The following is an 11,738-nucleotide window of genomic DNA, read 5'->3' on the forward strand; positions in this document are numbered from 1 at the left end:
TTTTTTGTGGGCCTTTTGATTTTGGTCTTATCGGGTTGGGATTTGGGTCTGGGTCTATGAAGTTGACCCGGTAATCTTGGGCTTGGTTCTTGCTGTGTTTTAGAGTTTGTATGTAAATTTGCTGCTGGGTTGGAATTAGTTTTAGTTTGGGCCTTTGTGGCTCTATCTATTTTTTGGGACATGTGATCTATAAATGTAGTAAAAATAGGCCTAATGGAAGAGTAGTAGGATATCAGTCTTGTTGGGTCAGTAGATTTTGGTTCAATGGTTTTACACCATGAAATCTTTTTTTTTTTTTTAATTTACCTATTTCGTCCAATAAACCTCTTTGGTATCATTTTCAACTTTTTTTTTTTTTTTTTTTTTGGTGGAAAAAGCTCATTGATGATTTTATTTAATTAGCTGGTAAATCAGCTATAACAAATGGAAGACAGTTTGAAGGACAGACTCAATCTAAACTTTTAAAGGTAAGAAAGAAATTGTTCTCTTAATTAAAACATGTGCAATAATATTACTTTGCCGATAAACATGAGAGAAAGAACAACTCTATAAAGACTTTACATGAAAAGAACTATCTTCTATCACGTGTCCATAAGCCGATCGTAAAGTATCTTTTATCAAGTATCCATAAGCAGATTGTAAAGAATCACCACGCCTAAGAAATTTTTTCAAAATAAACTATAAAGTTATGCATAAAAGCTTACTATATATGGTTGTAGTTGTAATAATTTATTCATTTTATGAGTAACAAAAGCCAAACTATGATTTATCTAGTACTAAAAATCATGTTTGATTGCAACATAAATATTTTATTAAAAAAAATCATCTGAGTTATAGAAAATCTTTATATATAAAAATAGAAGTTTTGAATAATACTAAAAATGAGATGATTTTGTTTAATGTAAATAATAAAACATAAAAGCAAACAATATTAATCATGAGAGTTTTGTTGTAATTTGCTTTTTGATAAATTCAGTAGTTACAATTGTACCCTTAGCACTCACTACTTATTCCTTAACAATCAGTTTGTTTTGAAGTAAAATATTTTACATGTAAAACATTTTCTATAAAATATTTTCAGGTGTTTGGTATGCATTACAAGTAAATTTTTTCAAGCAAACCACAAAAATTGATGGCTCAACTAGCACTAGTGACCAAAATAGTGGCTTCAATAACTGCAATAGGAGTGGTGTTTTCGGTGACCAAATTGCAAGCACCAATGGTTGAAATGGTGTCTTTGGCCACTGGACTACCAATATTGGTGACTGGAATAATGACTTTAGTCATCAAACCTCTAGCACTAGTCGTTAGAAAGGAGTCTCTGGCCATAGAATTACTGGCACAAGTGGCTAGAACAACGGCTTTGGTTATCACACCTCTGGCACTTGTCTCCAAAATGGTGGCTCTGGCCACCGAACCATCAGCACTAGTTGTTGGAACGATGAATCTGGTCATCGAGCCGGAGACATCGGTCATCAGAGCAGTGGCTTCGACCATTGGAATGTCAGCACCTACTACCCAACCCACCAAACTAATGATCTAGCCATCATATGGGGTGAAGTGAAGTCACAGTGTGTTTTTGTAAAATGTTTTACCAAAATTTTAAAGATAAAATGTTTTACAACTTTTGATAAAGGATTTTACCGTCAAAGAAAATATTTTACAAGTTTAACAATATTTTACATGCAAACAAACACCTAAAATTATTTTTCTTTGTTGATGCCCACTTTGGCAAGAAGGCCCAATAACAAGAAAAAACCCAACAATATGGGAGACAAAAAGGGAGAAGAATTAACAAAGTGAGAAAAAAAAAAAAATTAAGCCCGAATGGCAAGAATAATGGTCCATGGGCTTGTAAGATAGTCAAAAGGCTCCAAAGAAAGCAAGCGGGCCCAAGGGAGCTCAAAGAAAGAAGTAGTAAACCCATGAGAGTTATGAAAAATGGAAAGCAAACAAAAATAGGCCAAAGGAGCCCAAAGGAAAGAATTAGTAAATAGGGTTGGTAAAAAGACTAATAAACCCCGAAAGTAAAGGATATGGTAATTGGGCTGGGGAAGCTTGAAAGATTTAGCAAAAGCCCATAGGAATGAAGGATTAGCATGGGCCGAGGATGCCTAAAGGAAGGATGCCCAAAGGAATAAAACAAGCCAAGGAAGCCCAAAATAGTATGAGAACAAGCCCAGCAGTAGTATTGGGCTACATGAACTGAGTAAAAGGGAAAGTGCGCGGTAGGCCCAAAGGAGGCCCAGCGAGCACAAACCAAAATGCAGCATAGCAAAGGCAATAAGGCGGGGTGACAGAAGTGTCAGCCGACCCATAAAGAAGACAAGGGCTGGATTGAAGAAGGAAAGGCCCATGTCCAAGCAAAACCTATCCCAGGGAGAAAGCAAGATACAAAGAATGAAAACCCAGTAACTCACCCATACCACAAGAGGTTAAGAATGAGTGGCAGAACGGGCAGTAAAGTCCAGACAAGCCCCCAAGCCATGGCTAATGCATGAATAGCAAACAAGCCCTAGACTCACATGGAAGTGGAGTACGCACAAGGCTCAGGCACAACCCACTTGTACCCAACCAATACAGGAGCAGTGGGCCATGGGTTAGAGGTAAGAAAGGGTATCGTTTGGCGGTGGGGAGAAAAGGGAAGTCTATTCTGGGGTTCTCGCTCTAGCTCTTTTGGGGGAAATGTCCTGCTGGAATGACATACCACCCAAATGATGGAAAGATGAGTTGGAATCACTAGGTGCATGCCATATAAGTTAGTAAGAGAGAATGTCCAACTCTTATCTGGACGGGAATGCCACATAGAGCAAGAAAACAAAACAACACTCTTTTTTCTGGGAATGAAATGTGGCACAGCCAGCACAGGGAAGTGGTGATGGCTAGGCAGTTGACAAACAAGTGGATGGTCTGGGAAGGACACCCACACCCAAACAAAAGTAGTTGAGAGGTAAAACAGTAAAACCCATCACAACAGTCAATATAAAAGGGCATTGGCTGTGCACAGTGAGGAGGAGGAAGGCAAGCACAAGAGATAATAGAGAGAAATAAGTAAGAAAGAGCGAGAAAGAAAAGAAGCAAAAAGATAAGAAAGAAAAGAGGTAACATAGAAATCAAAATGAAAAAATGGAGAGTGAAAGGAAAAACAGAGAGTGAGAAAACAAGAAGTGTAGTAAAGGCATGCACCAATAAGCTACTTCCTTTTTTCCCACTCAATAGCCTACTCTCTAGTAAGAATTTGGAGATAAGCCATCTAGGCACATTCTTTCAAAGTGAGCAATTTCCATGACAAGATTTCCCCCGTGAGATTGCTCACATTGAAGGGTGATTCCTTTCTTGTACTTAAAAATATAGTTTCATTTTCTTTTATTTTTGTTATTAATCTATTTCTACCGTACTCATATCACTATGTTCTTTCCCCCTTTTACTAAGAGAATGGTTTAATCATTGTCTTTGGATGACAGCAAGCATATTCTTCTTATTTTTATCATATTATACCCTCATGTTATAACATTTTTGTGGCAGCATCTTCTGCCGTGGGCACATGACCAAGGTCCCAGCAAAGGGGCCTTAGCTTGTGTACAAGCTGGCTTGGGGTGAGTTTCAGTTAAGCCAATCTTGACTCTCCTACCCCAAAACTATTGGGCCATAACGCGGCAGGAAGTAGTCCAGCCCAGAATTATAAAAAGGCCCACCACATTCTTCAAAACAAAAGCATAAATGAAAAATAAGTGTTAAAATTTGTGATAGAAATGGTTTTTTTATAAGTGTGTGTGTGTATACAAATAAAGGATCCATTAATAAAATTAGATTTTTTTTTTTAAATTATGGGTTCTAGTTAGCTTAACTGATAAATTTTGTTGTTGTTTTAAGTTAAAATTCTAATATTTCTATTACAAAATAAGTTTTGTTAATAAAAATAGGGGGAGAGGGAGGATTTTGAAAAATTATGAGGGGGCCATTAAATAAAATTTGCTCCTAAATTTATTTTGTTTTTAAAGTAAAAGTAAAGGGAGGGTTTTGAATAATTGAGGGCATGGGCCTTGGTCCCCCTTTGCAATTCTCCAATCCAATAAAAATAAAACCATTTATTTTAAAAATAATTGTTTAAGAGATTTGATGGCTGAATAAGAGATTTGGGGTTCAATTCTCGCCTACACCAAAAACGGATTGGTGTCTTGATTTGATAATAAAGAGTTATCATCAGGAGCAGACGCCATAGGTTAAAACTCAAAAAAAAAAAAAAAAAACTCCAACATTTTTTGGAAATTTGCAATTATTCTTAATGGTTGAGATTTAGAGTTAAAAAAACTGTATCTATCACATACGTTGAATAAAATGAAGAAGTAAAAATATTTTATGAAAGAAATGAGACTAATTACACTCAAGGAAGTCGATACCGTACCGGTTGCATACCGGTATCGAAACATTAACATTTCGTACCGGTTTAAATACCGGCCGTACCGGCCATACCGGCCAATTTTGGGCAATACCGGCTAGTACCGGGCGTACCGGCCGGTACAGAAAAAAGTTTATTTTTTATTTTTTATTTTTTTTTATTTTTAAGTTTTGTAATTTTTGAATTTTTGTTAGGGTAGAATGATAACTTATTTGCATTAACTTATTAGTATTATTTGTTTTCTTAGTATGCAATGGTAACTTTTAAGCTTTCTATTTTTTATATTGTGTGTGTGTTTTTTTTTTCTTTTAATTGATACTAAAGTCTAAAATTATGAATAATTAGTTTTGAATTGAGGAAATATTTTATGGTAAACTTTTATATTTATTATAATATATATACACACACATACATATATATATTTATTTAAAAATATAAAAAATAGCGGTAAACCCGAAACGGTACACCGGTATTGACCGGTATCTGAAATATACCGTACTGTTGGGCAAACCGGTACAGTCTCCGGTACGGTATTGACTCTCTTGCTTGACACTGAGTGTTTTGATTAATGAAGTCACACAAGCCACATGTGTGAAAGAGCACAGAGTTCAGTTAGAGAGAAAGCTAGCTGTAAAGTTGTAATTGGTTGATTTGTTGAAATACAGTTAGTTAGTTTTAGCGCCTAGAGATAATGCTCTATTTTGAGATTGTATATAAAGAGCTTAGTTGGTAATTATAATTAATCAATTCATTTTGTACAATTCATTGTTCAGTTAATAAGAAAATAGTTTTCTCCATTCTCTGTTATTTTACTTGGTATCAGAGCTTGTTTTCTTTCATTTTCTCTCTTGCCAAACGGAAATTTACTCTTGATTTTCTTGATTTTCTTGGTTTCTCATGACTTCAAACTCATCAAGTGCACCTTCTTCTTCGTCTACACCAACTGGAAGTGCAGCTATGACAGATGAATCTGCTAATAACCCCTTTTTCTTACCAGCGAATGAAAATCTTGGTTTGATTCTTACATCTCAGCCTCTCATTGGTCCTGAGAACTACATGACCTGGGCAAGATCTGTGTTTCTGGCTCTGATCTCCAGATTTAAGTTTGGATTCATCAATGGTGCAATTTCATAACTAAATCCAACCTTGCCTTTGTTCAATTCTTGGAATAGGTGCAATACAACGATCCTATCATGGCTGACCAATTCACTCAATCCTGATCTTAAGGCTAGTGTGATGTACATCAATTCAGCAAGAGATTTTTGGATTGATCTCAAGAATAGGTTATCTCAGGACAACACTCCAAGGCTGTATGAGCTTCAAAAGGAAATTTCACATTTGGTTCAAGGATCGCTCTCAGTGAGCTCCTACTTCACCAAATTCAAGACTCTGTGGGATGAGTTTGTGAATAATCAACCTTTCACAGTGTGCAATTGTGCTTATGTGTGGTTCTAGGTCATCTTAGCTAGATGCACAGCATAAAGAGCATGTTTTGCATTTTTTAATGGGCTTGAATGACAGCTATGGGACTTTGATTGGGCAAATCTTGCTTATTGAGCCCTTTCTCCCTTTTAGCAAGGTGTGCTCATTGGTTTTACAAGAAGAGAAAAGGAGAAACGTAGGCAACATTGTTAATGTGGTTCAGCAACTGGATCCTGTTGCTATGTATGTCAATGGCAGTAAGTCATTTCAAGGTAATCAAGGTAATGCTTGGAATAATCGAGGTAAAGGAGGCAACTTCAAGAAGGAGAGACCAGTTTGCACTTATTGTGGCTTCACTGGTCACATAGTAGATAAGTGCTACAAACTTCATGGATACCCTCCAGGGTATAAGCAAAAGGGTGGAAATAAGGCTATGGCTAATCAAATCACAGGAAGTTTTGGGTTTGATGGTCTTCCTAATGTTCAACCTTGTGATGCTAATCAGTTCAAGACTGGTCTTCAGACTCCTTTTGGTGTTTCACAGCAAAATTTTGGAGGTTTTCTTGGTGGTTTTGGTCTTCAGAATTGTCAACAAACCACTCAGCCTCAATGTCCAATTTCTCAGGTTCAATGTGAACAACTTCTCAATTTTCTAAAGGCTCATATTGCATCCAGTTCAAGTTTTGGTGCTCCAAATGGCATTGGTACTCAGACTGCTCCACAGGTTGCTTCAGTAATGGCACTTGCACTTCCTCATACTACAGTCACTTCATCTCCTACAGCTACTTCAGCTTCATCATCTTCTTCCAATTTCTCAAGTAATCCCTTTTGGATTGCCCCCAATTTATCTCATTCTATCTTTTCAGTCCAAGTCATTGATAGACATTGTTTTAAGTCCAATTCTTGGATTCTTAACACTGGGGCCATTGATCACATGGTGCACTCAGTGTCACAATTAACCACAATCACTTCTACTGTCCATTCTTGTGTCTATTTGCCAAATGGGGAAAAGGTTGTAGTAACACACATTGGCACTATGCAAATTTCATCTACACTTACACTCACAGATGCATTGTGTGTTCCATCCTTTAATTTCAATCTCATTTCAGTTAGCACACTCACTAAGCTTAAACTTTGTTGCCTTATATTTTTTGGTGATTGGTGTTTCATCCAAAACCTTGCTCAATGGGGCATGATTGGTCTGGGTGAGCAAAGCAATGGTCTATATTTGCTTCAAGCTTCTGTTCCTCCATCAAGATCAGCTGCTCTTGCCAATAATGTCAGTCACATTTCTTTTTCAGATTTGTGGCATTCTAGATTAGGACACCTTTCTTTGTCAAAATTTTAATTGTTGAAGCATTTTGTAGATATTGATGTTCAAAATAAGGCTACTTGCTGTGATGTATGCCATCTTTCAAAGCAAAAAAGGCTCTCTTTTCCTTCTAGTTCTCATGTAACCACTAAGCCTTTTGAGTTGATTCATTGTGACCTATGAGGTAACTTTTCTGTTAGTACTATTGATGGTTACAAATATTTTTTGACTATTGTGGATGATTTTACTAGATGCACATGGGTTTACTTACTTAAACACAAATCTGAAACTCAGCTTCCGTTTCCTAAATTTGCTTCAATGATTTCAACCCAATTTGATAGCAAAATCAAAACCATTAGAAGTGACAATGACACTGATTTTTTCTTGAAAGAATTTTTTTCAGTCTAATGACATTTTGCATCAACTTTCATGTGTTGATACTCCCCAACAGAATGGTATTATTGAAAGGAAGCATTAGCACATCCTCAATGTTGCAAGAGCTTTGAAATTTCAGTCTCACATTCCTTTATGCTTTTGGGGTGATTGCATCTTGACTGCTGTTCATCTTATCAATAGAATTCCTTCTAAAGCATTAGGTAATAAGAGTCCCTATGAAATGCTTTTCAATTCTTCTCCGCCTTATCACCATTTAAGGATTTTTGGCTGCTTATGTTTCATTTCTACCTTATCACACAATAGGCACAAGTTTGCACCTAGGGCCAGAAAATGTGTGTTTCTTAGCTATCCTCATGGCATTAAAGGTTACAAGGTTCTTGATATTCAGACCAATTCCATTTACATTTCCAGAGATATTATCTTTTATGAAACCATCTTTCCTTATGCTGAATGTTCTCAACCTTCCATTTCTTATTTGGATGATTTTGTTTTTACTCACACTACAATAGATTCTATTGATTCTGTCCTTGTTCCTTGTTCTTCCTCCATTCCTCATCCTACTTCATCCCCAATTACTAACTTTATTTCTGCTCCTTCTTCTGTTTCTGCAGAACCTGTTTCTGCAGAAACTTTTCTTGATGCAATTAATCTTGACAATCCTGTTTCTTCCCAGCCTTGTGATCCTCTTCCTTGTACTTCTGATTCCATTGTTCCTCTTAGAAGGTCCACTAGGTTCCACAAACCTCCTTCATACTTGTTTGATTACACTTACAAATTTGCTAGCACCAAACCTAGTCTAGGTTTGCCTTATGACCTTTCAAATCATTTGAATTACTCACATCTTGGACCTGCCTTTCATTCCTTTGTCATGGCAGTTTCTTCCACTCCTTCAGAGCCTGTCTCATTTCAGTAGGCAGTGCAATTTCCTCAGTGGAGAGCCGCCATGGACAAAGAAATTGAGGCTTTAGAGGTAAATGACACTTGGACTTTAACCCCTTTGCCTCCTGGTAAGTTAGCCATTGGTTGCAAGTGGGTTTATAAAGTTAAGTACTTACCTAATGGCAATATTGAGAGGTACAAAACTAGGCTTATTGCCAAGGGTTTCACTCAAAAACTTGGGTTGGACTACTCAGAAACTTTTTCTCCAGTTGCAAAATCAGTCTCAGTTAGAATTGTTTTGTCATTGGCTGCTGTGAAAGGGTGGTTTGTTCATCAAGTGGATGTAAATAATGCATTTCTTCATGGGGAGTTGCTTGAGGATGTTTATATGTGTTTACCACCTGGCTTTCACAGCAAGGGGGAGCATCATCATTTGGTTTGCAAACTGAATAAGAGTCTCTATGGTCTCAAACAAGCATCCAGACAGTGGTTTGAAATGTTTTCCTCAACCATTCTACAAATGGGGTTTATCCAATCCAAGTCTGACTACTCTTTGTTCACTTATACACAAGGAGCTTCATTCACAATTTTATTGGTATATGTTGATGATATACTCTTGACAGGAAACAATATTGATTGTGACAACAATTTGAAGAAAGTTCTTGATGCTAAGTTTGGTTTGAAGGATCTAGGCTCATTGAGGTATTTTCTGGGATTAGAGGTGGCTAGGACTAATGAAGGAATCAGTCTCAATCAGAGAAAGTATGCTTTGAAATCCCTCAAGGACACTGGTTTCATTGGCAGCAAACCTGTTAAGTTTCCCATGGAATAAAGCTTGAAGTTATCTAAGTATGAAGACAAGTTATTGGAAGAACTAGGCCAGTATAGAAGATTGATTATAAGACTTTTATACCTTACCTTGACAAGACTTGACTTGACTTATGCAATGCATGAGTTGAGTCAGTTTGTTTCACAGCCAAGAGAACCACATCTGTAGGCAGCTCACATGGTACTTCAATTCATTAAAGGGTCACCAGGTAAAGACATATTTTTCCCCAGCAACACAGAGTTGCATATTAAATCCTTTTGTGATGCGGATTGGGCTGGATGCCCAGATACAAGGAGGTCTCTCACTGGTTATGTAGTATATTTGGGAAATTCTTTGATTTCTTGGAGATCAAAGAAACAAGGAGTTGTGTCCAGGTCCTCAGTTGAAGCTGAGTATAGAGCCATGGCAAGTGTGGCCTGTGAAATTACTTCGGTGTTGCAATTGTTGAAGGACTTGAGGGTTGAGCATTCAAGACCTGCCATGTTATTTTGTGATAACCAGGCTGCATTGTATATAGCAGCAAACCCAGTTTTCCACGAAAGGACCAAGCATATAGAAGTTGACTGTCATTTAGTGAGGGACAAAATTTTAGAGGGAATGATCAAGACTTTCCATGTTGATACAAACTCACAGGTTGCAGACATCTTCACTAAAGTTTTGGGTTTCTCCTCTTTTGTGAGATTATCAGAGAAACTACGATTGAAAGACATTTTTCAACCTAAACTATTAAAGGAGCAATCTAAGCATTCACAGGTAGCTTCCTTAGTTCAAGTCTTAGAGCCTAATACTCTGGACTTGAGGGGGAGTGTTGAAGTTAGAAGCATTACAAACCATAGAAGTAGTAGCACTAAAAACGACAGAAGAAAAGCAAGACTGAAGAGTGAAACGACAGAGGCAAGAAGGGACTTGAAACAGAGTGTTTTGATTAATGAAGTCACATAGGCCACACGTGTGGAAGAGCATAGAGTTCAGTTAGAGAGAAAGCCAGCTGTAAAGTTGTAATTGGTTGATTAATTGAAATATAGTTAGTTAGTTTTAGCGCCTGGAGATAATGCTTTATTTTGAGATTGTATATAAAGAGCTTAGTTGGTAATTATAGTTAATCAATTCATTTTGTACAATTCATTGTTCAGTTAATAAGAAAACAGTTTTCTCCATTCTCTGTTATTTTACAGTACAAGGCTTGGATCTCCTTAATGAGAGCGAGATTTTTGTGCCTCAATTTGATTGTGTCCGAGAAAGTCTAAAATTGTTATAATTTTTAATCAGTTTCTATGCAATTTAACCGATAATGAATAACGATTTGCATAAAGAAGTACTTTAATGTAATGTGTGCGTGTCGCAAATGAGGCCAATGGGCCCAACCCACTTGGGCTCACAACTTATTTGTTTGTTGGGCTGAATTTCCTACTATGGGTAGTTCTAAAACTAAGGACTCAATGAGATCACTTTTCTCCTTCTCGGCAACACAATCTTTCCTCCAACTCCTCTCGGACTCTCTATTTTTCTTCTCTATTACCCCTGTTCTCTTTTCTCCCCTTTTTGTGACCAACCCCTCTTTCTTATCCTTCCCTCTTATTTATAGTGCTCAGCTCAGGCGTAGGTTATCAATGCCCTCATGTTTGTGCAACAGAGGGTCCAGTAGGATTTTCTCTAAGTGGGAGATCAGGTATGGGTGGCTTTGGGACTTGGTTCCCACCTTCGTCGGCAGCTCGGCAGGGTTAGTGCGTGCTTAGTGCTACGGAGGGTCCAATTAGGGGGATGGTAAGTGTGAGTCTCGGCCTGGGTGGCTTTGGGACTTAGTGCCCACTTCAGGTTAGAGCTAGGTAGTGGCGCTTGGAGGGCCTTCTTTGAGCCGAACAAAGTTGGTGCGCCGTTTAATGATACCTCCGAACATGCTCGGTAAAAAATATGCCGATCATAACTTAGCAGTGAAGCCCGGCACCCCCGAGCTGTGCTAGCGAGGGTTGGGCCGTAGGGTGAATGAGGATTGGGCCCAAAGACCGCGTGTTTTGGTGCGGAGACTTGGGGCTGAGTAGGCCCAACAGTTCGGGCGCCGCACATAATGAATTGGATTGCCTTTTATAACAAGAAGCTCACATCATGGTAACATGTATGACAAAAGAATTGAATACATTTACTTAAAAACAAAATATTACTCCATATGTTTACCAAAGGATGGACATGTCTTTTAATGAAAGGCGAAAATGCACTTTTGGTCCCTACATTTTAGGCCTATTCTCAATTTGGTCCCTAAATTGATTTAGGTCCTAAGTCAGTCCCTGATTTTTAAAAATCATTTTTAAAATAGTCCCTACCGTCAACCCAGTGACAGAAAATGCTGAGGTGGCAAACAGAATCTACTGTTTGCTGACGTGACTAATAAAATAATAATAAAATATTTTATTTGATATTTTTTAAATGCCATGTTAGCATTTTTTTAAAATTAAAAAAAGCCATATCAGTTTAATTAAAAAAATAAAAATAATTTATATTTTTCA

At 37.4% G+C, this 11,738-nt stretch overlaps 1 protein-coding gene across 1 annotated transcript; it reads left to right on the forward strand.

Annotated features, from left to right (window-relative positions):
* Positions 1 to 5,296: 5,296 nt before the first annotated feature.
* Positions 5,297 to 8,442, forward strand: LOC112036322 (uncharacterized). The gene is made up of 5 exons (XM_065780405.1): positions 5,297 to 5,475; positions 5,572 to 5,847; positions 5,921 to 7,100; positions 7,189 to 7,223; positions 7,833 to 8,442. The coding sequence occupies exons 1-5, from the start codon at positions 5,297 to 5,299 to the stop codon at positions 8,440 to 8,442; spliced, it is 2,280 nt and encodes a 759-aa protein (XP_065636477.1).
* Positions 8,443 to 11,738: the final 3,296 nt, after the last annotated feature.

Source organism: Quercus suber, unplaced genomic scaffold (genome assembly GCF_002906115.3).
Source record: "Quercus suber isolate HL8 unplaced genomic scaffold, Cork oak 2.0 scaffold_234, whole genome shotgun sequence".
NCBI lineage: Eukaryota > Viridiplantae > Streptophyta > Magnoliopsida > Fagales > Fagaceae > Quercus > Quercus suber.

Excerpts from the sequence above, each read along its gene's own strand:
- LOC112036322 (XM_065780405.1), top strand. The coding sequence starts at position 5,297 with ATGACTTCAAACTCATCAAGTGCACCTTCTTCTTCGTCTACACCAACT. Across the intron at positions 5,848-5,920 it reads TGCAATTGTGCTTATGTGTG|CTATGGGACTTTGATTGGGC; the intron begins GTTCTAGGTCAT and ends CTTGAATGACAG. Across the intron at positions 7,224-7,832 it reads ATAAGGCTACTTGCTGTGAT|GCACAAGTTTGCACCTAGGG; the intron begins GTATGCCATCTT and ends ATCACACAATAG.